Source organism: Sceloporus undulatus, chromosome 1 (genome assembly GCF_019175285.1).
Source record: "Sceloporus undulatus isolate JIND9_A2432 ecotype Alabama chromosome 1, SceUnd_v1.1, whole genome shotgun sequence".
Taxonomy (NCBI): domain Eukaryota; kingdom Metazoa; phylum Chordata; class Lepidosauria; order Squamata; family Phrynosomatidae; genus Sceloporus; species Sceloporus undulatus.
This window is the reverse complement of record NC_056522.1, coordinates 188,835,852-188,862,829: the sequence shown is the minus strand read 5'-3', so window position 1 is coordinate 188,862,829 and position 26,978 is coordinate 188,835,852. Positions and strand designations below refer to the sequence as shown.

The window sequence follows — 26,978 nt, the reverse complement described above, 5'->3', positions numbered from 1 at the left end:
ACATTTTGGTATTCATAATGGGAATACACAAGCAAGCTAGGTTTTTTTTTTTTTGGTGGGGGGGAATACAAGTAAAAGACTTTTATTTAAACAACCTACTACATACCTGTAAATACTTCAGTTCAAGTGCAGTAAATATTTTTTCAGTCTGTCCAGAGACAACAATGAAGAAACAATACTGGGCCTGGTGGGGAATTTGACCTGCTGAAAGGCAACTTCTTGTTACTTATCTACATGGAGCTTATGGAAACTTCCAAGAACCAACTGGTGAGACAACTGAGTTTCTCAAATTTTTATAATTTGAAATAATAGGGAAAAGGCTGACAATTATCATGTGGAATCTCCCATTATATATTGAGAACACAAGTTGATAGACTTATGAAAGTCCACCAAAGATTTATATTCAATGTATCATCTAAATGAACATTCTTTTGTCCACCCGAATAAAGCCTTCCTCCTATTTCCAGGTTTCCTTCCATTAGTATCTTTATTGATGACAGTCAATTGAGCCTAAGCCACCAATCATTATTTAGCTTGCTGTGTGGATGAGAAACCTTCCTGTGATGGTGCCACAGCAGCCTGGAGTAACTTTGCCAAAGCTAAAGAACCAGCGTGCCATAGTAGTTGGACTACAACTCTGGAAACCAGGGTTTGATCCTCAGTTTAGCTATGAAAACCCACTGGGTGACCTTGGGAAAGTCACACTCTCTCAACCTCAGGGGAAAGCAATGGCAAATCTCTGAACAAATATTGCCAAGAAAAGCCCATGATAGGGTTGCCATAAGTTGGAAATAACTTGGAAGGCACACAACAATAATAAATGTACTCTTCTAAGAAGAGAGTAATTTGTTTGTTCAAAGAATGGCTATGTCTGAAGAGAGATCAGAATTTGCAGCCACCTGTGCATTCTTAAAATGGCAGAGGAACCCCCTAGTGCCAATCTCTAGGTTTCTTGTGCTATTGTGGGTAAAAAGGTGCTGCTGGTGATTAGTGTTCAATATGGAAATACGCTGCTGGATTTTGGGATAAACATCAAAGTGCAAACAAAAATCCTAGATAGAAGAGCATATTTTTGCCAAGTGCATTCTGGCAGTTTACACCACAGTACCACAGATAAATGTAACTATATCTTTATTAACTTGTGCATATTCCATTGTATAATGATTTCTGAGTACTTTGTCATGAATGCGTTTTGTATTCTCCCATGCTTTAAAAAAGTATATTTATACATATTTATAGAATATTTATATAGAACAAACCTCTTCTCAACCATAAGTTATCATCACTTGCAATGCGCGTTGCTTTCTTTCATAAAGGGAAAGGAGATGGGGAAGGCAGTCCCATTCAAAGATAATGTGCAATTTTTTTTCCTGGAAAGCAGTAAACATGAATGTATTTACAGCACTTTAGCACAAATCTGCTGCACAGACAAAGATCATTGCTGACACATGGGTGTCGTACATGTGTATCAATTACAAGGATCACCACCATTGATTCTACCAATGGCTGCGAAACAAAGCTAATGTTCTTTCCCACAATTTACAATCCTAAAGATTTACAATTACAAAATAGGTAAAGCAGGAAAAAGCAGACAAATGACTCTATCCATTTTCTGAAGGTAAAGTACATAGTGGGTAGCATAATAAGCTACAGCACAAAGTGAGTAATAGATAATTTTACAGGAGACCTTCCACATTCAAACAAAGGCAACACACAAACTACTCAAAGCTGTTCTCCCTGTTTTTGTAGTGTGGCCTGTGCTTGTAGCCAGGCTGCAAATAAGCATTGTAAGAAAAGTACTACAGCTGTCTTGTTTTTCTTTGGTAGACCAAGGGAGTCCAAACTACTTTGGGGCTGCCTTATTCATTGTTGAGAGGATATGTATGTAGAGCCCCCCAAAGAGCAAAGCCAAGGTCAGCTGTGCACATAGTGTGTCTGACATCAGCTTTTTACTACAGAAATGCTGCAGTATTCACCCACTCATTCTAAAAGCAACAATAAGAAGTAGCCCCATCACCAGTGTGTAAGGCAAGTAGCATATGAGGCAGGTGGTCTGTGGCAGCTGCCGAAGGCTGTTCATGGGAATCCTTAACTTCCCTCAGAAGGGGCTTGTGTGGCAGTGAGAAGATCGCACAAGAAAGGGATTCAAAACTGGGTTTTGGCAGTGTGAAGTACCTGCTCCATACGCACTTGTAGCCTCCTGCTGTACTGACACAGGTTACTCTATATGAGTGGGCTTTGAGTGTCAGGAAGATAGGTTTTTTTTACCCCATCGGTAGGCGGGTGGGAGGATCATAGCAGCAACTAGCCTGATGAAGGGGTGAACCATTCCCATCAAAGAATCAGGCCTCAAATGAATCTCTTAAATGAAATTCATAACTAGAAGTCTTTAGTATGCATTACGTAAGTATTTTAAATACTCAACAGTGCTTGGAACGGCAATTAGATTAATAAGCTCCTTATAATGGATGGAGAAATGCAGCCTGTGGGCCGCATGTGCCCCCCCCCCAATGCCTTCCATTTGATTCCCAAAGTTTTTGGATTTTTCAGAAAAATTAACATGCCTTCACACTCCCTACAAGTGTGAGGGTCCACATTCCTTGTTTTAGGCTTAGGGAGTAAGGAGATTTATTTATTTATTAAGAAACGGCAGTAGGCCTTCTCAGAGGGCACAGGGGAATTTTGAGAAAATAGACAAAGCTGACAGAAATTGTGAGTAATAAAGGGATGTGCAGCCCACTTACGTTAGGTAGTTTCTGATGCCTGCTTTGCATCTTAAATGGAATGAGCTTTCAATGAAAGTTTTGTTTCTGTATATCCAAATGGAGAAATGACAGATTAGGAAGTAATCACGGAAAGCAAATGCACTGTGGTTAAATAGCAGGCACAAGGGATGAAAGCAGTTGGGGGTTGATCCTAATTCCCCTATTCCCTGCTGTTCAACAATTGCCTGCTTGACTCTTTGCCAATTCCCTGCTTAAATATAAGGTGTCATTTGGTCATGTGCTATAACCGTTTTCAACTTTGAGGGAAGGAAAACTTTTAAATGATCCGCTTTTCATTATTTTACAAAAGCAACTAACCATGTAGACTCCACAAGTCTACAGACTCCATCTGTTTTACACCTCTGTTATTAACAAGCTAGAATGATCGCAGTGTGGAAAACAACATTTTGAATATACGCACCTTCAAAATGCGGGGACGCAACCAAACGTTTGAGTTTAAACCGAACCATGATACTCTAGCTTGTAACTATGTTTTCTTTCCCCCCCCCCCCAAAATGAAACCCAATTTATTATTTTAAATATAGAAAACAAAACGTTTGGCAGAAATGTGTAGTGCCCTTTTTGCAACGATACAAAAAATTACTTGGATGTGAGGTTGGTTAGCCAGTATATCAATTAATGAAATTATTATAGAAGTGGAAAAATAGAGGTAACATTTACATTTCAGGTTACTGAAGTTAAGGTGGGTATGAATTCAGCTGTTACTCAGAACAAGTGTGAAGTCTAGTTTTCAGGACTCATTTACATTTAACTCATTCAATGCTAATTAAATATTTTTAATTTTGAGGTGAGAGGTTTTTTAAAAAGTATGCCTCATTTCCAGGAACAGATCACAACATTCAAGGAGATTTGCAATGAAACTGCAGCCACAAGGCATTGAAAACTCAGTTAGGAATGAGTATGAATACATAAATAGTTTTACAGAATAGGAAATAGAGGCATTGTGAAAGAAATGACAGTAATCACTATGCTATTGTCAGGAAACATCTTTAGGTGCAAAGGCAACCAATCTATAAGAAATACAACAATTCTATTCTGCTCATGATTTGAAAAGATGGCGATTTGTGTGTGAGTGAATTGCCCTACTGTGGTTGAATGCTCCTCACGTACATTACAGGCCATTTGTAGTTTTTGAAATAAGGTTAGTAGAAAAGACAATGACAAAAATGATAAAGGATCAATCAGTACCAGGGTGTATGGGTAAAATAAATAGATAAATATTAACGCATAAACTCACCTGGAAAGTTTGGAGGACCAGGAAAAAGTCTGGGAAGTCACACATTAAAATGCCTCAGAAGACATCTTATTGATTAAGAAGATGCCTTCCTGACCCAGCGGTTGCTTTTTGCTTCATGAGGCAAATTCCATGTCAGAGAAACATCGCCTTGCAACCACAACTGGGCCACAGATACTTATGTTCCACACCGGTTAAATCATTGCAAGTGATATTTTATCCCATGCAAATATTGGTCAGTTTTGCCAACATGGGGGAACTAAAGTTGCCCAAAAACACCTGTTCAAAATAACCAACAACATACAAAATAAGGAAGCTAACAGACTGGTGTAGTTGTTCCAGAGCTGTCCTACACGCTTCTCCCTCCCTGGCCTGTGCACCTGGCTTGCAAGGCTGCTATCTGGCCTCTTCTTCACATTGCCCCAATGATATCTTCATTCTTGGGTCCAGCATGTGGTCCAAGCAGCAGTAGGAACAAAGTCAGAGCACCAATGCATTACCAATGGAAAACAACCGTATTCTTGTTGTAAGGCATTAGCAAGATAACGTCAAACATGCTAAAATGCAGTAATGCAAATGGTTAAGGACACTTTATAAGCACAAAAATAGAAGAAACAAAACTCTGAACACTTCAAAAGATACAAAAAAAGTGCCTTCCAACAGCAGTGCTTTAAAAATGCACACAATGGTATATTCTTATTGCTCAAGTAAACTATTCCACAATAGGATAATTTAAGCCCAGGGCACATTTGGGGAAGGAGATCAGCATCAGATGACACAGCACCAAGCCTTTCCTGCTTTTAAAACTCTTCCGGTCCAAGTTGTACCAAGGCAGGTATGTCTGAATTTTCTTTTTTGCTAGGGCAAAATGTTTCCTGTTGGAAAACCTTTTTCTTCATAAATACAAATGGGTCAGGGTGGACAGTTTGTCGGAATGACTAAGCCCAATAAATAACTCCTGCTATCTTAATACTTCAAAATGTGCGGATAAACTGCGCTAACTGCAATACTCACCACTCCAGTTTGGACACAATTCTCTTTCAACTAATCAATGTTTAAAGTACAGAACAAACAGAATGTCCTTCCTCCCTGACAGACAGATACACCTTCACAGCATAAACAATATGCAGTTTACGATAAATGTCTCACAGTAGTCAATATGCAGAATTTTACCACCTGTGTATTGTATTGCACTGCGTATACAGTACTTAGTGTTTTAGATCTAGGAATTCTTCATCTAAGGAAAATACATGGTAAAAATACACTTCCAAAGTTAGCATTCCTCTTATACCACAGGCCCTTAGTATGAAGCACTGTTTTACACTGAAACCCAACCAATCAGAAATGGCAGAAGCTAAGGCATCCCCTACTGTCTAGCTTTCACACTGAATTTTTACCAGTACCTGGTGTATGAGAAATGCATCATTATTTCTAGTGCCTTCCCCCCCAGATGTTTCCTGGGTCAATAAAGCAATTTCTCCCCTCTCTGCTTTGCCTTCTTTCCTCTGCCACCTTCCAGCTGTTTAACTGTTGAATGCTTAATAAATGCTCCCCTTTCTGTAAGCAGCTGAAGAAATCAGGGTGGTAGTTGCATGTACACTTAGATTAAACCTTAACTTGAAAAGATGCATGTGCAATGGCCATATGTAAGCTGGCACACTGGCAATCTGAGGAATGCCAACTGTCAACCTAACTTAACAGAATCTGCTGTCAGATATGCCATCAGCACATCCAGAATGCTTTCAATTGGAGCTGGCAGATACACCATTTCCATTTAAATGCAAAAGACACCCACAAGTACATAAAAAGAATTAAAAATAAAAAACAGCCAAGAATAATGGGTATTTCTTTTATATGATCCTGCCAAAGTAGACCCCACTGAGTGCATTAAAAGTTACTCCCTATAAGCATGACTAGATTGCAGTTGTACAGCCAATTCCTATGCTTTTATGCAGAGGAAAGACCTGTGTTCAATAGGGCCCAAGTGTGCACAGGATTAATAAAGAACAAGTCAATTGTTAGGTATTTTAATTCCATTCGCTCTCTTCTTAACCCTTTTCTATTGTCCAAATATATTCCACTGCAGCACCACTGTACAGCATTTTTTTTTCTATTTACGGACCTAAATCTCAGTAGTATTACAAACCAGAATGTTTTGGTAGATTGTGTATGTATTTTTCAATCAGTTGACAATGTACAGAGACTGGCATAATCTGTCAGCATTGTATACCCGTCAGCAACTGCCAATAAAGGTCTTTGCCAATTTAAAGTGCCCCCTAATATCTTCATTTTTCAAAGGTAAAGGTTTTTTCTAGTTAAGATACACAATCCAAGTTCTCGTAATATATATATATCTATCAGTTGACTGAAACAATAAATACAGATGTACAAAAGCATTCTGGTTATCCCCTATAACTGCAACAAAATATTTCACAATATATTATATACCTACATTTATAATACATGCACCAACATGTCTCACGCTGACAGACAACAGTTGTTTTCCTAAACTGAAGGAAAAAAGAAGTGTTAAAGAGTTTGGTCCAATCCATACGAAGGATTTTAAAACCAAAACATTTCAGCCTACCCCTCATCTGGATAGACCAAATACAGACAGTAAACCCTTTTTGAATTGATTCTGGAAGTAAATGTTGTCATCATAGCTACCATGAACAGCACTTTTTATATGTGACTGTGGATATTAGGAGTCGCAATGCAAGTATGTCAGACCTGTTGATTGTAGCGTCTGCCAGAAGCCAACGTGTATCACACTGTCTTATCACCAGTCTCTTGACAGTTTAGTGTTTTGATCTCTCTTTGGAGGTGCTGGAGGTGGGCCCCTCCGTAAAGTTGCATAGCCTGATATATGACTACCTCCAAAATTGCTGGTCTTCTGCTTATCTGTGAGAAGTTCAGGCGGGGGTGGGGGCAAAGCCATGTCATCCATAGTCGCCGTCGGCTCTGTTCTCGATATCCGGGCAGAAGAGAGGGAGCCGTGGCGGGTGATGGATTTGCGCTGCAGAGTCCTGTTCAGGTCAGCCAGGAAGCCAGGCTGAACACTAAGGCCGGACTTGGGTGAGGTGGGCACTTGTGGGGCGGCTGCAGTCACCTGTGATTCTGCCATCTCTGCCTGTGTGAGTCGGGTGCTGTCGTTACGTTTGGGACGGGTTGGTGGGGGAGCTTTTTTCGCAGAGGATTTAGACCAGGGCTGAGGCTGGGGATTGACAACAGCAACTTTTGGAGAGGTACTGCCTGAAAATACAGCTGGAATCTCTATGGGTGGTAAAGGAAGATCTATTTCAGGAGGAGGTGGGGGAAAGTCTGAATCTGATGGAGGCGAAGGAAACTCTTCTACAGCACCTTTCCCAGGTCCTCCTACGGCAGGTGCTTTTGCTGAAATCCCTGCTTGCTGAAGTGCTATAGGCAGACTGAGCTTTCCTGGCTTTGGAGGCGCTGCAGGAGGAGTTGAAGACTCCTTGGCAGGAGACCCTGAAGGCTCTGGTGGATGTGCAAATTTGCTAACCAGGCTGTCCACAGAAGGTCTCTTAGATTCATGGTACTCTGCCGAGCTGTTAGACTTTATGCTGGAATTGCGCTGAGGAGTAGGGGGTGGTTTCTTTCCACCAGGACTGGATGTCTTACCAGCTTTTTTGACAGGAGAACCTGCTGTCTTATCTGGGGTGGGAGATACTACTAGTGGAGAAGGAGAAGGTGGAGGTGGAAACACCAGGGTACTTTCAGGGGGAGGAGGAGGAAAGTCAGGAGAAGGGGCAGAAGTGGGCTGCCATTTTGGTTTGGCTTTCACTGCTGGAGGAGATGGTGGTGGCACACTCAGAGGGGCTGGCTTTAAAGGCTGGGGCTCTGAGACTGGCAAGGGAGGAGGAGGAAACTGACTGGCTATTTGCTTCACAACTGATGGCACGGGGGATTGTGGAGAAGGAGGAAGCTTACTGGAGTAGTTCTGCTGCTTGGGCAAAGTGGGTGGTGGAGTAGGGCCTAGAGGAACAGGAGACAATGGCGCCGGGGGTGTGGTGAAACTTGGCTGCTTCTTTACTGCTGAAGGAGCAGGAGCTGGAGGTGTGGGATGAGTCACTATAGGAGAGGCAGCTTTTGTGCTGTTTTGGGTAGGCAGAGACATGGCAGGCTTGGGAGGAGCCTGTGGAGGTGGGGGTGCAGGCATTGGGGGTGGAGGTGGTGGTAGTGGCGGTGAAGCAGCAGGCTGGTGAACACTATGATGAACCTGGTGGATTTTGAGAGGTGGGGCTGGAGGGGGTAGTGGTGTGAACTGTGGTACTGATGGGTTGGAGGGCAATGGCTTCATGAGCTGTGCCATGGCTGACCCTGGAGTAGGGGGTGGGGGTGGGGGTGGGGGTGGAGGGACCACTCCATTGGGAGGTATGAGGTTCTGAGGTTTTCCTGGTGGTGGGAGTGGTGTCACTTGCTGCATCATAAGGGGAGGTTTGTAGAGAAGACCACCATGTTGAGCAGCATTTTGTAATCTTGTAATAGTGCTGTACTTCACAAACACGGTTGCTGACCCACCTCCAGATGACACAGACTGGCTAGGGAGAGGGGGCGGAGGGGGTGGTGGAGGCGGAGGCGGAGGGGGTGGTGGAGGTGGAGGGGGTGGAAGGGGTGGGGATGGCTGGGATGTTGTATATGGGGCAGCTGTTTTAGCCTGTGGGGACAAAGGTGGGGCAAGTGAAATAAAGGGTCGGTTCATCGAGTCCATTCTAGCCTGGAAGAAGGAAGAGAAAAATATATTCAAAAATATATTTATGGCAAAATATATTAATTATTATTATTTATGGAAAGCTTGTCTGAACATGCATAGTTATAGTGCCGTATTAAATATTGAATAAAAAGTGTCATACAACTCATGGATAAGTGTGGCTATGTGGTAGGCTGAAAAACCATGTGTAACAATTTCTGCATAGTCATAATTCTGCCACAGAGGACTTGATATAACAGAGTTTGCCCCTTAGCTTTTAAAACTTTAATCCTTCTCAACTGTAGAAGAAAAGAAAAATAAGAACTAATGTATCATCAGTGGAACACATAAATAAAGATGATCAGTACAGAGGAAAAGTATAGGTGAAAACTCTCATGACTTTTGTATCATTGTGCTGGAAAGGCAGTCATGGCATGCATGATACTGTTCATGGGGAACAGCAAGAGGTCAAACAGAACACAAAATACTGGTAAGTCTTGGTCAAGATACTAAGGTAATTTAATTTGTAACATCATATTAACATATAATCTTGGAACACAAAATGAGACAATTCTATGTTTTATGAATGCCTTGCCCTCCTTATGCAGTTCTTTGTAGCTCTGATTCAGATTACGCATACTACTGCAGAGAGCAAGCATCTGAAATTCAGCAAACCACAGCACTGTTTTAATTTTTTTCCACTCTGGGAAGAATTTTCCAGTAACCTATGCTAAAGGAGAACTAGAACAGATTAATAATAAACGTGGGGATGCATAACACTGTTAAATTAGGCAATTAGAGACTCAGACACTTGTGCACTAACCATCGTGTTTAAAGATTAGGTCTCGGGGGGGGGGGGGAGTTAGTCTGCTTGATTTTGGTTGCACCATTCACCCAGGTTAATAGGTCGAACAAGGCCCTGACCTTAACTCTAGCCCTGCTTAAGCCATCACTGCAGTGGAGCTCTCAGCTGATCCAGGTTTTGCGTTTGCCACACGAGACTGAGGCAACAGGAAAAACAAGAACAAAACACAGCATGAACCACAAGGGAGCAAGTGACAAGGTAACCAAGGGGGTGACAGGAAGCCACTGTTTCTGCAACGGCACATTCTCAGAATGTATGAAACTTTTATCGTTTCACACTTAGTCTTGCAAGGGAGAACTCTGGCTTTCTTGTTTGCAAGAATCAAGATTTGCAAGCAAGGCCGAATTTTACAATAGCAAAAACGAACATCCTGCAAAAACCATCACGTAATGCCAACTGCTTATACTTACACTTATCCTACCAGACTCTTCCAACTGAGTACCACGTTTCCAGGCCTCTGAAAAGATTGAACTAACAATACTTTGGGAACGGACATGTCCTGTTTGGGTGTCTGAAAGTCCGCTGTCTGATTGATTAGAGTGATTGGATTGAGATTCTGTTGAAAGAAGTGCAAAATAACAAACCTAAATACATGTTTGGCATCTTTGTTCAAAAAGGAACTGACAAAAATTAATTGATATTTTAATTCTGAAGGATCACCTCCACATCCTTCTGTGGCTGTGGAGTAAATAAGCAACAGTAGTACAGTCTAGCAATTCTCTGATAATGTTCAAAACTGCGGTCTTAACAAGGTGAGAAAAGACACACTTCATTAAAGAATAAACCTGTCTTACCTTGATGGTTACACATGTCTTTACCTAAACAAGCTCTAAGTGTAATCTCTCTTTAACCCACTTCTTTTCTGTCTGACAACCAGTTTATTTCATTTCTGAATTTAGACTGTAAATATCATTTTCAGGTTTCCAAAGGAGATGGACAGATGAAAATGCATATTTTGTTACAAGAAACTGAATCAAAGCTTTAAAACATTGCATTTAGACATACCACTGTGTATTTTAAGGCTTATTGGGACTCACCTGGCAAGCTAGATGAGCTGGATCCTGACTTAATACTAGAGCTGGACAGGGATGTCCAGTCATATGCCGATTCTGTCCTCTTCAGAGCTTCTTGATAGTTTACATACAGTTGCTTTCCATACTGAATAAAAAAATCAGGCAGTGTCAATACTTTTAGAGTTCGTATTTCCCTCTTGCATCATCCAACTCACACCCTCCTAAATAACCTTTAATTTTAGAACAACAAACCTGACAAACCTTGGATTGCAAAGAATAACTGGTGGAAATGTAATGTAAAAATTGGAGTCTTGATTTTCCAAGTCATTATTGAGCTATCTGTAAAGTTAAAACAGATGCTTGCCTTGTGGACTAACAGCAGTAACTATTTGGCAGATACACCACAAGGGCTACAGGGTTAAAATGGACACCTTCTTGTAACGTGCTGTTTCTAGACAGCCTTTCTTTTAACACTGTGGGTGACAAATTTCCAGATACTCTTCTTTAATCTTTGTTGCTTGTGCAGAACACAAGCAACGACAGTGCTTCAATATTGACTACGATGATAAAATAGAAGCCTACATATGCCCACAAATAAAGATTTCTGGCATGTAAATTAGAAAGAGGGACACTGTTATTGGTTAGCTGACTAATATTACAAAGTAGGAATATGACACTTTTAAATGTAAAAATCTGGAATTTCTTTCTTTTTTTAAAATAAAATTTATTCAAAATATATCATACAAAATCTTACAATCATAAGACAATGGTATAAAGAATTTCAAATCAACAAAAATCCTTCCTTATTTCTTAATATGTGACAATGTTGTTGTTAATATTCCACCATTTTCCCAGCTCAGGACTCAAGGTGGCTTACAACAATTAAAGCAAACTTAGCTAAAAATTCACAATATACCCATGTTTAAAATGTAATTAAACTATCAAAAAAATAAAAGCTATTAAAAGCAAGCAAAAAAGATCGCATTCAAGCAGAAGACCACATAAGCACCCATCTTTCTCTTCCCTTCCTCTTCTTCTACAGGCCCTGCAGCCTAGCCCTCTAAATACCATCCAGGAAGATGGGAGCCACATAATGTGAGATATGTTGCTGCACCCACTATTTTCCGCAGTGGTGGGAGTGTGTGTTCCTGTGAGGCATGAGGCTATGTTACTGGCAGGGCCTTCCATGTCAGACAGGCTTTTGCTGAGGAGCCAGACTAAAGATGCCAAACAGCTATTGGGAAGCAGCTGTGGGGTGGTGGTGATACTGGCGGAGGATCTATCAGAGACAACAGCAGGATCACCATAGCTAACACTTGTTAGTACTGTGCAGAAGGAAGCATGGAAAAGCCTCCTTTTGAAGGTCTTTTACCATGAAAACCCTATGATGGGACAATCTAAAATGAAGTAAGAGATATGACAGTCGCATGGCACTCCACAAGCTACTGGGACCTATTCTGGGTAGCAAAAGAGCCAATGAACCCAATTGTTTCCACCCATGTGATTCAATGGTACTGAAGTTACGTACATATGATAAACTTGCCATATTCTTTGCAGCCAAAAATTACTCATTTTAAAGTAAGACCGGTAGCTTTCAATATGCATATATTGGATGCCGCGAGTATGTCCCATGACATAAATTAACAGAATCTGTTTCAATGGATATTCTTCACCATTGTTTCAGGTTATGTAAGTCACCATTTGCAAAGGCATACATATGTTCCACCCAGACTGGAGAAGTTTAGGGTAGAGGAATGGGGTTCATTGTTGACACGGTTGAACCACTCAGCACTAAATCTGTCTGCTCAGTCATAAAAATCTGCTTGTCTTCTGCACTTTTCTCACTACTTTTCTGGCTCTCAGTAGTTCCTTGCTTTAATTTACAGCATTTTCTTTAAGCACTTGGCATGGGTAGGACCAAAACCATAAACTATTGTTTTAATTGATTTTATAACTGGACATTTGCTTGGTCATTGATATATGGAAGTACTGGTATTCCCTTGGTCTGTATTTGAAAGGATGACTTCAAGTAAGCCTTGCTGCCATCACTGTTTACACTTTCCTTCTCTTATGATAGATAAAATTTATAAAAACTTCTGATTCAGGGGGAATGCCCAATCACAAAATTTTGTGAAAAGAATAGAAAAGACATAAGGACATACCTTAGCAATACGGATGCCATTTACCCATTGATGAAGGGTTCTTATATCATCACAACACAAATATTTAATATACTGGGATTTCTTCTGAATTTGGGGGTGCTGAAAAAGAAACAGTTTATCTACTTAGTTCCAACTGGATTAAAAACAACTTTAATATTCCAAATTTAAGAGCCTTTCAAGGGAGGCAGAACAATCATATTCAGAAGCGTTTCTGATCTAATATGTCAATAAAAGTTGATATACTTCACACAGGCACATCAAAGATACAGAAGGAAAACGACTTCAAAACATGGTTAGGAATTTCCCTCTTTCCCTCTTACATTTTTTTAAAAAGGCATCTGTGCTCAGGCTGCTTTTAAGGGGGTACTTCCTAATCAAATTCAAGATGATTGATACAACCTGAAACATGCAATGCTAAAAGAGATTCATGGTTACATTCAATAAGATGGACCATACAGGCAATACAGATACAAGTTGTATTCCATTATCAATTTTCATGGCTCTTTTCCTTTGCGCATCCATTCATTTTTGATATTGGTACACTGAAATTACCTTTAGTACTAGACAATAGTCTGTCGGGGCTTTATATTTGTTCCGATAGTCTTGCCCGTAGTAAACATTTACATGGTCTAGCTGAAGAAAACATACAAGATCTCGTGAGACCTATAAATAGAAACATATTTGATCAGGACAAAAAAAAAAGATAGAACAAGCATTTTACTATTACTCTTTCAAGGCTATCTCTTGGTGCTGAACACTGATGTCCACTTCTAAGAAGCTAGTTTCAGACAGAAACCTCAAGCCAAATAAGATAATCTGTGACCATAAATCTTAAGAGCCAGATTGAATTGCTGGTTTTGATCTACACTCCCTTGTTTTGGCTATATACTCTGATAGCACTAGGACCACCCTTTTGATTGAAACCTACCTGTACCTTGCAGTTGACAACAAAAGTCCTTCTTTGTGTGTCATTCCCAGACAAGTGAGAGAGGGGGAAAATTTGGGGTCTTTTTCAAGGCAGAACCCATGAAACACTTTCATCTACAATGTTTGCTTAGCATTGACACTATTCTTTTTTGATGTCAGACAAGACATTACTTCGGCTTTTTCGGTCCTAGAAATGATGGAACAATTGTGGATGAATTGTGTTCATTATGGATTGTAGAGGGAGGAGGGGCTAGTGCTGTTTGGTGTAATGGCTGAGGTCAGGAAAGGGCACTCCCTAGATTAGATTAGTTTTCTAAAACTATCATTGAGTCCCTTTGGGGGCAGTTCTTTTTCTTATTATGAAAGCAAGGAAAGCTAATGTTTTGATTATGAACATCTCCATTTCATTGCCTTGCTGATAAATATGTGTTTACCAAGTATGTGATTAAAAACAAGAAGACGATGATTAATTTCTACAAATTAACTTTGATAGAGTTAAAGTAAACTGCAATAAAATTTCAACAAAAATTTCAAATTATTGACTGAGTCAGTTTTGCTTTAAAAACATGATAGTCACACTAAGATATTGCTCCTGGAACCTTCTGGCACCAGAGTCCTGCCATTATCTCCTTACTGTGGAGTGATGCTGGGTGGCTGTCTATACATATGTCCCACTGTGCTGCCTGCTGGTGCAAGTCACTCCCTCTGAGGTCACAACAAGGCACTCAGTGTCAAACAAATGGCTGGGCACATTACAATCTAAGAGGGAGCAACTAGTGCCAGTGGTGACACTGGGTGGCACAGTGGGATGCATGTATAGACTACCACCTGTAATTGCTCTGGTGTGCTCTGAATTTTCCTGCAAAACCTGGAGCAAAAGGTGAGTTTTAAAAATCTGATTTAGGCAGGGACAGGGAGGATTTAGTGTAGAACTGTGAAGACAGTCCATACTTAAATTGGGGCTTTGGACCAGTGTTGCACAGACAGGTCACGGTAAGGAGAGAATGAGACTGGTGTTATTGACCCATGTAGACATGCCCAAAGTTTACCTTAGCCTTTCCTTTTGGAACATAATAGATTCCAGAAGCTCTCAGAAGAAAGTAACGCTTCTTCCAAGATTTTTTGCCATCATCTTTTAGCCACAACACTCCTTCAATTTCTGGCACTGTTACTGAGCTTCCACAAAAACACTCCTAGAAGAAGAAGGAAAATTTACCAGAAATTTTCTTTTAAAATTCATTATTTATACTGAAGCATCAATGTTCTCCTTCTCTAGCCCTTAAATGAGCAGTAATTTAAACATGTCATGGTACAGTATTACGAAATTATTTAGACTTGTATCAGTAGGAAACCTGACAGCGTATTTTTTCTCCTGTTTGGGCAATTTAGTACCTGAAAAAGACTCTACATGACATATTGTATATTGCTATTGTCATCTATCTGTCGCCTGCATAATTTCTGTATGCCTTTCTGGTCTCCTCTTTTAATGAAACCAGTTTCCTGCTGAACTGTTCTGAGCCACTGTATCTTCTTCTACCATAGGAAATTAATTAACACAGCTTCTTGGTCCACCCAAAGGCTACAGCACTTGTAGCCTCTTGGATGTTGATGTTCCACTCCTATGATTACTAGTTAGCACAGCCAGTGGTTAGGCATGCTGGGAGTTGTAATTCAGCAGTATCCACAGGTTTCCCAACCTTGCTCTAAAATTTCCCTTTTTTATGAACTGCTGAAAGGATTTAGCGTATGAGCTTCATAGGTGGGAATGCCTTCAGCACTATCAGATGCCATGTTGTATATAATGCAATTAATGGAGTAATCTACCATTATATTATTAATAGGAGTAGTAGTGAAATGACTGCAAGCTCATCAATATTGTAGGAAATCTTACCTCCAATAGTACCTCTTTGTTTCTGTCTGCCATTTCAGAGGTTTCTTTTTTCCCAAGAAGATAATTCTGTAAGAAAGAAATCAAGACTTCAGCTGCAGCATCTAGAATAATTCAGTAGCAAAGCTGTTATCTTATTCCTGCCTCTCCTTAATATTTGTGAGTGCATCTTCCCCAGGCTTCTGAAAACAAGGAAGCTAAAATATTCAGTATCTTACCTTCACTAGGTTTTGGAAGCTTTATGCAAAATATAAACATGTGAAAATGCACAGCACAGACACAGCAACTTCTCTATATATTCCCAGTGACCGAAAATTGCTTAACTTTTAAAATCTTATGAATGTTTGTTCACATTAAAGCAGGCATTACTCCCTTGTAAATTTAGGATTAAATTTTATACCACTTCTAGGAAAATCCCAGCCTGAACCTTCCAGAATGATGGAATTTGAGAAGCCAGCTAGATTGAACTATGAAATCTTAGTATGCTAAGACTAGATGGGATCAGCAGTTTGATTTGTACATTAATTCCAACCAGCCTGGCATCCTTCTGTAGGTCACTAAAATAAGTACCCAGCATGTTGGCGGCAATTAGTTTACACTTTGTAAACCGCTTAGTACATCAGTAAGCGGTATAGAAATGTACTTGCTCTCGTCAAGTACAGTAAAAGTATTATACTCACCTGGGGATTTTTGAAAAGTGCATATTTTTCTATACGTTCAACAAACATAAGTTTGTTTTGGCTGTCTCTTGTCCAGTTGAGGAGGTTTTCAACTAAATTTTCATGGTCTTCAAAGATTCTCTCTACATAATTATAAGGGATACAGTAAATTTTAGTCATGAAGCCTAGCTTCCTGATTTTGTGGACGAAAAGTCAATGATTTGCTGGCACGTAACAAAACATTTTAACAGAGTGCTGTACTGGAAGAAATCCATATTTTTCAATTACAGAGTTTCTATAATGCACCAAGTACAGTGGTGCCTCGGGTTACGAAAGTAATTCGTTCCGCGGCCGCTTTCGTAACCCGAAAAGCCTTCGTAAGCCGAATTGCCATAGGCGCTAATGGGGAAAAGCCGCGATTCCGTGTAAAATAGCGCCGAAAAGCACCAAAAGTTTTTTCGTAACCTGAAAAAACATTCGTAACCCGGAACAATAATTCCCTATGGGATTTTTTCGTATCCCGAAAATTTCGTAACCTGGGTATTTCGTATCCCGAGGTACCACTGTATGGACAGGTGCTCTCCCCATTAATATCAACACCTACAGACTGGAAACAAACTATGGCCCTAATCCTGAGGGATCCAATTATTTTATGAGTGTGTCTGTTGCATAAAAAAATATTTAACTGATTTTGCAAAATTAGGGACCATTTCAATGTAGAAAATCCAAACCTATGGTTCTCTCTCTTTTTTCATTTGCCCCCCCCCCCCAGAATGTGGCCATATTGTACCTCATGCCCCCAAACCACATAGATTTGATTTCATCAAACTATCTGTCTGTTAAAACCAGAGATATACAGGGACATTCTCCATAAAAGGGGAAACATGTATGTGCATCATCGGTGCAGACATAGTACATATTCTCTGGGTGGGGTTGCAAAAATAGTCCTGAGGGTCTACGTACCCTTAAATTTCTACCCCTGGTATAGAAGCTACTACTGTTGTAAAACTTGCAAAGGCAAACTTGGTTTTGTCTAATAAAATGTATCATAACAAAACAGAATTCTGTTCTGTTCATTATTGGCATCTGTTCAAAGGTATCCCAAAACCTGAAATGAAACTCCCAGCGAGGCCTTTCATTTACACCAAGACAAAGGAGAAGATTAATTTTTTAAGTTGTAAGACACAGAAGCATTGTCAACATAGCCATTTTGAAAAGAGATTGAAGCCAGAATGACTAGAAGGAGAATTAGAATGGAGTCACGGGAAAGGGAATATATAGGGGGAAAAACAATACAGAGATGTAAAAGGGGCAGAAGAATCCATCCCATTATCTAAATACTGATAAGACATTTTCTTGTTTATATATTTCCAGTTTCAATAATGGTTTCCTACTTTTTGTTACAATACTTTCTAATTGCCATTATGAGAGTAGCTACACTTGAAAAACACATCTGATCACTTCTTGGGATTTTAAAAGGAGATTCCCACTCTAAAAGTCCCTGAGCAGTTGTAGAACTTATTTAGAAAACTGAAAGCTCAAATACTTCATCAAGTTAGCAAAGAATCCTGTATTATGATCAAGTATTGGTAACCTTCTACATCAGTTTAGCACAACACATACGAAGTAGTCTATATCTCAAGCTTTACTAACCCATTTGTAATTCTGAGATGGTTTCTACCAGAGACCAGTCTAAGCTAAACCCGCAATGAGACTTGTCCATCAAGTTGTCCAGCACTTGTCTTACTGTCTGCCTTTCGTCTACCATCATCGTCTTGGAGCTGTCATCAGACATGTGGACTCGGATTACAAGCTGTATGTTGAGAAAAGGAAGGAGTTTGAGAATCAACCAAATGGAACTTGAAAACATAGAGTGTTTTATCACTTTTGTTCTGATATCTTTTCCTAATTAGTTCAATTTTGCTGTCAATTACTTTGAAGAGGCCACAAATGTGGCACTTAAGAATTTTGGCTTAATGAATCCATATTCTGTGAATGGCTCTAATTGTCCTGTTGGTACTTAAGAGCATGTTAAATACCTGCAAAATAAGGGATGCCCAAATCATCATTGAATAAAATAATTTCAATCATTATAGTTCTTCTCAGTAAAAACAGAGTAATTTTGCTGCTTCCTATTTGTGAAGTTGTGAACACTCCACTATAATATTGGTTATAACAACAATTACTGATTTTAAAAAGTATTATGCTTCAATCTTTATTGACAGAGTCCCCTTATTACTACTATCTTCAGAAATCAAGCACTAAATTGTGATGAGATATAAGCTGCAGGAACTCCTGGGAAAATAACTCAAGATAAAAGATGACATGAATACACTGCAATGTATATTTGCAAGAGGGAGAATGCTTTAGGCATATACTCAACAACAGAAAGCTAGTTTTTCGGACCAGACACAATTGCAAACAAATCTGATTTTGAACAGTGTAAAAATGAAACTATAGTTTACCTTCTTAACTTGTGCTTCTTTAATCTTCTCTAAAGCAACCCTGATCTTTTCAGCCTTTAACTTTGCAGCCTGTTCCTCCTGTGGGGAAAGAAAACATTATTTAACTAACTAACATTGAACTAAGACTGCAATCATCCAAATACTAACTGCTTACTGGCAACAATCACTGGACTAAACAGAAAGGCAAACATCTCCTCTTGAGGCAAAAAATACTATTTGTCAGCTCCCTTATTCATCCTATTGGCATTTTCTCCCATATTCTCAGTTGTAAGTACTTCAAGAAACTTCAACTATAAAGCACAAGTATTTTCCTGTTTTGAAATTACTTCTCACTAAGTAAAGACAGCACCTGTATTAATCCATTATGTACTGCATACCCTCTCTCTTTTTAAGTATTATTATTATTTTTTTTGATTAATAAACATGTGTTATCCATGTTCAAAGTTTTACCTGATCTAACCAAGGTATAAGCATTGTTGCTCTCATGCTCATCTTTTCATCCTCCCAAAGAGCATCTCCCCAAGTCTGTTCTTCTAGCCACATGTAGCTACTTCCTGTCCCATCATTTTCATTTTGTACTACAAAGAGTAGTGAAAAGGCAACAGCTGCTGATAGCAATGGCCTTGTTCATGAGAAACACAATCATCTTCAATGAAAGTGACAAGTCAGTTGATAATAGCAATGATAAATGGGGCCTGAAACATTATCTGAATAGTCAATTAGGCAAGAAACAAAGGATATTATTAAGCTGGCATAAGGGCCCATTCTTATTCAACATGAAGATGGTTTCATGTAGCTTGAAAAGTGAAGCTAGCACAACAATTCTGTAGCACAAATTTAGAAGCAATTGAATTTATGTGATAAAACATACAGCAAAAGAGAATGAAACATTCAAGAAGTCACATCCTCCTTAAAGGGAACTTTCTCAAATACCTTCAGTTTCAAGGAAGGTTATTTCTATTTGATCATACCTATTCAAAAGAAAATGTGCTAGAATTGAGAATTGTGTGTTATTGCCTGGTCTCACAGAATTCAACAGGTACCTGATAGCATTTCCTGTATTGTTTTGTGATGCACTGTGCATTAGCAGAAGAGAGGACGACAGTGATATCCCTGAACTCAAGCAAAGTCTTTGGCCACCAATTCGCACCTGCTAACCTAACACATTACTAAGTAGTACTGCCCTGAATGGCTAACACAAGACAGACCAAAGGCTTAAAGCTTTAAATTAAAACCTTGACATTAAGTGTCGAGGCTTTCCAGGTGCTATATTTTAGGTGTCTGTGGAGCCATATTTTATTTCATCTCAAACTGTATATCTGTTGCTGGTCTATTTGTCAGTGGGAACTTTGTGTCACTGGACTACACTGGACTGTGGGTTTTTTTGTACCACAGTTTTTTAGGTTAATGGTGTGCTTCACACCTCACAGGGCTAAAAGCTATTTTAAACGAAAGGGAATTCCAACTTTAAATGCTTTAAATAAGTAATTTTTTAGAGCTAAATTAGAAGAGTTCATCCCTGCTTGTTTCATTCCTTTATGACTACAGATGAAATGACTAAAAAGCCAGTAACAGACCAATTGCTTTACAAACAAGGCACGGCTTTGTCAGCTTAAAAATATGCTCAGAGGTCTTATTGATCAAGTATCAGTATCTGCTGGAGAGTTCTATTTAATTCTTTAACATTAAACTAAATAGAGGAATTTACTATAAGGAGAGAAAGGCAATCAGAGTTGAAGCTCTGCTATTCCTGATTTCAATGTCTATGGTTATGGAAAGTGAAAAGTACTGAGACATTTTTCTTGAATTCATTTCCATTGCTGATAAAAACTATTTTTTAGCGGACAATTTCATTCAGGACTATAACCTGTTGTTAGTCCTGATTAGAGTAGACCTATTTTACCAACATGATTTAACCTATGTGTTGCCTCATCATTCAACAATTGACTGAATAGGTCAACTCTAGCTGGAAATAAATAATAAGATGTCGGCCTGATGGGCATGGGTAGAACATTTTTACCTGTCTAGATACTCATCTTCCTAAACGAGTGAACAGTTAATTCAGAGTTAAATTATGTGTCTGGTCTACCAGCATACTTAGCAATCAATATATTGCTCTAGGAGAGCTCATGCTGAGACCCACTTCATCTGAGGAAACTACTATATTTACTACCAGCATGTAAATGTAAACATTTGTCCAAGATGAATGACATATAATTGATCATAGTTGAGGGATGGGACAGATGCTTTTAATTATCTGCAAGACCAATGATAGATTGGAAAAGAATATTAACGCAGTATCAGATTTCCCCATTCTATACCCATAGACATATGTTAGGTCTGCCGGAATAGACATGCAAGTTAAGCCAACTTCCGGCTGGTTTGGGAGCATGGCATTTACACGATCATGCTCCCAAGATGCCCAGCCAATCAGACGAAGGTGGCTTCAGGGGTGTGGTGTTTACACACTGCCGGAGTGCCCAGAAGCTGTCCTGAGGTTGTGGCTGGGCCGCTTAAGGCGGCTTTTTACTGGCCCAAATAGGAGTGGATCTTTTCCGCTCCTATTTAGGTCAGTTCAAGGGCAGATTTGGCAGCCCAAACCTGCCCTTTTCAGGCCATCTATTTTGGCCCTATGTTGGTTGAATGAATAGGTCTTATTTGTTCTCTGTGTGCAGTGGTTCTCAACCTGTGAATTGCAACCCCTTTGGGGGTTGAACGACCCTTTTGCAGGGGTCGCCTAAGAACACTGGAAAACACATATTTCTGATGGTCTTAGGAACCAAGATGAAAATAATTTTATGGTTGGGGGTCACCACAACATGAGGAACTGTATGAAAGGGTTGTGGAGTTAGGAAGGTTGAGAACCATTGTCTGTGTGGCTGAAGAATGGGGTCATAAAATCTGATCTATAAATCTACACTCATCCCTCCATATTTGCAGCTTTGATATTTGCAGATTTGATTATTCATGGATTTGATTAATATGTTTTTCTAGGAATATTTAGGTCCTCCAGTGCAACTCTATGGTCAACTTTAACCAAAAGTTGCACTGAAAGACCTAGAGATTCCTAGAGAGAATACTTTACTAGGCACTTGTAGCTCCTCCAATGCAGTTCTATGGTCAGTGTCTTTTGGACGTTGACCACAGAGTTGCACTGGAGGACCTAGAGATTCCTAGAGAGGTGTCCTTTCAGGTAAAAACATGTTGTTTTTGTTATTTGCGGTTTTTCCATATTCATGGTGGTCTTGTGCCCCTAACTCATGCAAATATGTAGGGACAAGGGACAATCAATCAATCAAGACTAGAGTTTGGAATTTAAAATGTACAAGTAGCATTGTTAAAGGGTCATAAGGGTGTAAGAAAGCTACATTTTAAAACCAAATGTAAGAGCAAAGTTACTTTACTAGTGCTTTTAAGAGTAATTTAAGAATAATTTTGACAGAATGTTTTCAAGTTGTACGTCATTCTCTTATTTTTGAAAACTGAGTTTGAAGCTCTGATTTAGAGAGAGCATTATGCAAAAGAGTAACTTTTGCTGTGTGGCTTTATTTCCTTTTCATTTTTACATGTTCTTCCTCCCTTTCCTACAGAACACCTGCTAGAAAAAATTATCTGCTCCAAAAATAATAATGATAATAAATACCAACAATAAATTTCAGGTTTCAGGGCATATTTAAATCACACATCACCACAGCCAACACAGTGCTAGTTCATGCGCAAAGCCAAACTTTAGCCTGACATTACAGTTTCACAAGTTTCTTCCTGATTTGAACAAACCCTAGTTTATTATTAGATTCATGCTGACACACTATAATTTATGTTTTCCTTCTAAAGCAGGATTTCAAATTATCTTCAAATCACAGTTTGCCAATTTGAATATAACAGAAAACTCTGTTATAGTACATGAGGGAAGTATTCATTGTGACACTGTGAACTCTTATGGCTGAACTTAAGCATGTACATAATTTTTGGGAGAAGCACAAATAATCACTCAGATACAGTGGTACCCCGGGATACGAATGCGCCGCCTTACGAAATTTCCGGGTTACGAAAAAAATCCATTCAAAAAAACTGTTCCGGGTTACGAAGGTTATTTCGGGTTACGAAAAATTTTTTGGTGCTTTTCGGCGCTTTTTCGCACGAAATCGCGGCTTTCGCTATTAGCGCCTATGGGTTTTTCGGCTTGCGAAGATTTTCGGGTTACGAAAGCGGCGGCGGAACGAATTAAATTCGTAACCCGGGGTACCCCTGTATACCGTTTACATTCTCCCCCCCCCAACATATACAGTCCGCCCTCTCCTTACGCGGGGGATCCGTTCCAGACCCCTCCGCTTAAGGCGAATTCTGCCTATGCTCAAGTCCCATTGGAAACAATGGGGCTTGTGTGCGGTGGCGCGCGGGGCACAACAGGCGTGCTTTTATTTTGTAAAACAAAAATGCTAGTGTGCTATTTCCTAACATCAGTACAGTAGCCAAAATGAAGTGTTACGTGCCTAGTACCAAATGAGTTTTAGGTTAATTTTTCTCAGCTTTCAGTTTTTCTAACTCCAATTTCACAACCTTTCTGTGCTATGTCTTAGAAATCAGGTGGTCTCCCATCCCAGCAGAAGTCCCCTAAGCAGCTCTTCAGACCTCAGCCATTAGTAAAAAAATGACTGGTAATTCAAGTGCTCATTCAGGCTTATTGCAATGTTTATTTGTTTATAATATTTCTATGTCTTTTGGGACAATGCTTTCTCAAGGTGGTTCACAAGCTAAAACATTAAAACAATAAAATGTTCAAACACCTTAAAATATTTAAAGGAGTTCTGTGAATCTTTTAGATTGTTTCTGAATTTTGTTTGGTAAGGTGAAAGATGAATGAGCACACCTATGTGAAGTCGAAGGCTTTCATGGCCGGCATCCATAGTTTTTGGTGGGTTTTTCAGGCTATGTGGCAATGTTCTAGAAGAGTTTCTTCCTGACGTTTTGCCAGCATCTGTGGCTGGCATCTTCAGAGAAGATGCTGACGAAAGGTCAGGAAGAAACTCTTCTAGAACATGGCCACATAGCCTGAAAAACCCACAAAAAACTAAGCACACCTATGTGTTTCACAGCCTTAGACACCCATCAGATGCAGAAGGAAAACAACTGCCAGTGTTGCAGTGACTCCTTAGTTAGTTTGTATGACAGTAAGATTACTTGTGAAGCTAAGTTCATATTGGGTGAGAACAGCCTAATGCAATTAGTCTTAAAAAGCTATCCAGACTCTAGATGAATGGAAGCTTGAATGAAATAGGTTTTTTGTCCATTCACACAGACACACATACGCTGATCAAATCAATGATTTGCTTACGAACTACAATTAGAATAAACTAATTGACCAGTTCAAGAAAGGACTAATGAGTTCTGTGATGCTGCTCTAGAAACAAACTCTTGATGCTACTATGTGCTACTTATTTTGATTGAAAAAGAGCTACAGTTTGGTTATACAACAGTTTTCAAATGGGATCATCTTCTCACACTAGATCTTTGATGTTAACTGAAAACAATATAAAATTTTACCAGTGAAATATTACATTCATGGGTCTGTGATATTTTGGGGAGGCAATGTTAAATTGTTTGCCATAAAAAATTGCTTCTGAATGATCTGTTCAAATAGAAAACAATGCTAGAATACAGCCACCTTCTGCAACAACCCAGGTACAGTAATGGCTTTGGAGAACACAATGTTTTCATTGAGGTTTTGATATTTACCCCATAAACATGCATTAGAACATGCATCTAAATATAGTCCTCCCCTTTCCAGGAGGTCTAAAAATTACTTTTAACAGACAATAGTTTAAAAATCTATAAGCTGCTCTGAGAGCGTTTCTGGCTCAAGTGCAGGGTATAAATACAGTAAAGAAGTAAATACATAAATCGTGCCACTATATGAACCCCACTCTCAAAAGGATTTTTAAACAAAAGAATATGGAATAGCACAAAATGGCTTCTTTTCATGGACTGCGGGTTCTATGTGCTGCAGAGCATCAGTACTGATGATCTTCCTTAACTGGAATAACTCCCAACACAAAGAGAATTATAGTAATGGACTACTGACTATGTAGTTAATTTTTGCACTTCTAAGTTGGCTGGTGATCTTTCATGATGGGAACAGAAAGAATGGTGGTTTACTGTGAATGAGCTAATTTCATTCCTGTTCAGTTCATCTTACAAGTGGGAACAACTAACAAAACCATCTGTGATTTGTTTAGTGTGATGTGCAAAGCAGGACCTTAGCTTTTTCTTCTTTCCAAGAAGCCAGAATTATAAGTCATCCTGAATTATCTCTTCCTTAATCAGCCAGAGGCCTTACTTCACACAATTTAGTAAACAAACCATGGAGGTCTGCTACTGTTTGTCCATGTCCATTCACAGTGGGAGAGATCAGTGTTTATGAACATACTGCTCCTAACGATAAGCCAGGCTTGCCATGACAGAGGAACAAGGCCTACACGTTGCTCAATACCAAGGCAGACATGATAATTCTTAAGGGTGATTTTCATTGCCTCAGGAGAAAAAAAACACATCCCAATTCATTTTAGAAAGCCTTAAAGTACCTTTTAAAAATACTTAAGTCTGAATCTACCTACTGAAACAATGGAATTTGTACTTATGCACTTCCAGTTATAACTGATGTTATTGCTGATTTAATGAGTCTATTTCAGTTGGGACTAACTGTAGGATTTAGGTCTTAAAATTCAATTGGTTCTAGGTAAATATTCAAGTTGCGACTGAATAAGTAAATTCTGAGACTGAACTGTTTCTTCTGTTGCAACGAAGAAGTAATTCTCTTTACAAAATGTGAGTATGAGTATGAATATCTTATTATCAAACTAAAGCTGAGTCCCCAAAGGTAGGACAAGGAAGGGACTGGTAGGGAAGCCAAAGGCTTTGCTGGAATGATTTGCTTATCTGAGCTGACCTCTCATCCAGTGTGGCAAGAGATGAGCATGTACTACCAGAACTGGTTGACTATACTGAGTACCTTCAACTGCTGGAACTTGCATTCCAATTACAACAAATGTAAGTAACCAGTCCAGAACACAAGAGAATGTTTACTTCACACTTAAGCTCATGGGCTTAAACATAATGAGAAACCATGGTTTCCCAAGACAGCAGGGGTGGTTCTCCAGATATTATTGAATTGCAAGTCCCAGCAGCAAACCAACACTGAGGAATGTTGGCTGGGAACAACATCTGGAAGTCTGCACAATTCCACATTCAAGATTTGGACTGAATCTGGCATCTTGTGTTGCATTTAGATTCTTAACAACATCAAAATTCTATTTAGTAAGGTGCAGTATGCAGTGACAATTCAGTTTTTAAAAGCAAAATGCAGATGTTATTCGTATTCAGTGGGCGGACACTGTCTTCACTCTTCAGCTCATGGTTGCTTGTCACTTTTCCCTGCCCACTCATCTTTATTTGTCCATGCCACAGAAGTTATGCAAACATTTAAATTTTGGTTTCTGGAGGTAGCATTTAAATGAAACACATCTATACCAAATGCTTATCCTGAATTGTACTGATTTATGTAATTCATCCTAGGCATAGGAATATTGCAAACTGTAATTTGGGGTTTTTGGGTGGGGCAGGCTATGAACAAGCCAAGTTTTACAAATGTTCTTTTCAAGGGTATTATGCCACACAGAGAGCAATTACAAATAGCAAACATGTTTTTACTATAGCACAACAAAGATTTGTATTAAACAGAACAGTTTACTGATTTTTTTTTAAAAGCAAGAAAACATCTGTGCCATTTTGAAATGCCTTACTATCCCTGAGAACTTGCTTCTGGAATATCTTAAGTTTACAATGGTCTGATCTTGGGAAAAGACACATGAACAATTTGCAGATTTAGACAACTAAGTATATTTTAAAATAAAGACTTCCCTCTGAACAGAGGACAAGTTATTCTCATAAACACACAAGCTATCAGAAGCAAAATCCAAATGCATACAGAGGCACACACACCAGGAACACCCCTCTATCTACAAGGAAATGATCACATGCAGGTGAGAAGTAGTAGTATCACCTTGGTCAGCAAATGAGAAGGCTTTCCTGCAATGTTTCTCAGAAGAAGGGAGGTTTCCCTGTCCAAATAGGAGTGCTTGTGCAGAAAAGAAAAGAAAGAAATTAAGTCAAAAGGAAGTCAGAGCTGGTAATTTTATAGTGCATGACTAGCAGCAGACAGGTGGTATATTTTCTTCTTTCCATATGAAACACAAAGAGAGAATTCTAGGT

General features: G+C 39.3%; 1 protein-coding gene across 5 annotated transcripts in view; it reads right to left on the bottom strand.

Moving 5' to 3' along the window:
- Positions 1–1,375: 1,375 nt before the first annotated feature.
- The window catches only part of RAPH1 (Ras association (RalGDS/AF-6) and pleckstrin homology domains 1), a 77,615-nt gene continuing 52,012 nt past the window's right edge, over positions 1,376–26,978 (bottom strand). For 3 of the 5 annotated variants that reach the window (XM_042467363.1, XM_042467379.1, XM_042467387.1), the window contains 10 exons: positions 18,711–18,788; positions 17,899–18,058; positions 16,267–16,388; positions 15,590–15,655; positions 14,748–14,891; positions 13,324–13,434; positions 12,772–12,870; positions 10,634–10,754; positions 10,007–10,152; positions 1,376–8,758 (listed from right to left, as the gene is read on the bottom strand). In XM_042467363.1, the coding sequence (XP_042323297.1) occupies positions 6,800–8,758; positions 10,007–10,152; positions 10,634–10,754; positions 12,772–12,870; positions 13,324–13,434; positions 14,748–14,891; positions 15,590–15,655; positions 16,267–16,388; positions 17,899–18,058; positions 18,711–18,788 (3,006 nt within the window). In that variant the 3' untranslated portion in view covers positions 1,376–6,799. Of the gene's footprint in view, positions 8,759–10,006; positions 10,153–10,633; positions 10,755–12,771; positions 12,871–13,323; positions 13,435–14,747; positions 14,892–15,589; positions 15,656–16,266; positions 16,389–17,898; positions 18,059–18,710; positions 18,789–26,769; positions 26,845–26,978 lie in introns of all 5 variants that reach the window. The other 2 variants (XM_042467370.1, XM_042467353.1) reach the window with 1 other exon arrangement.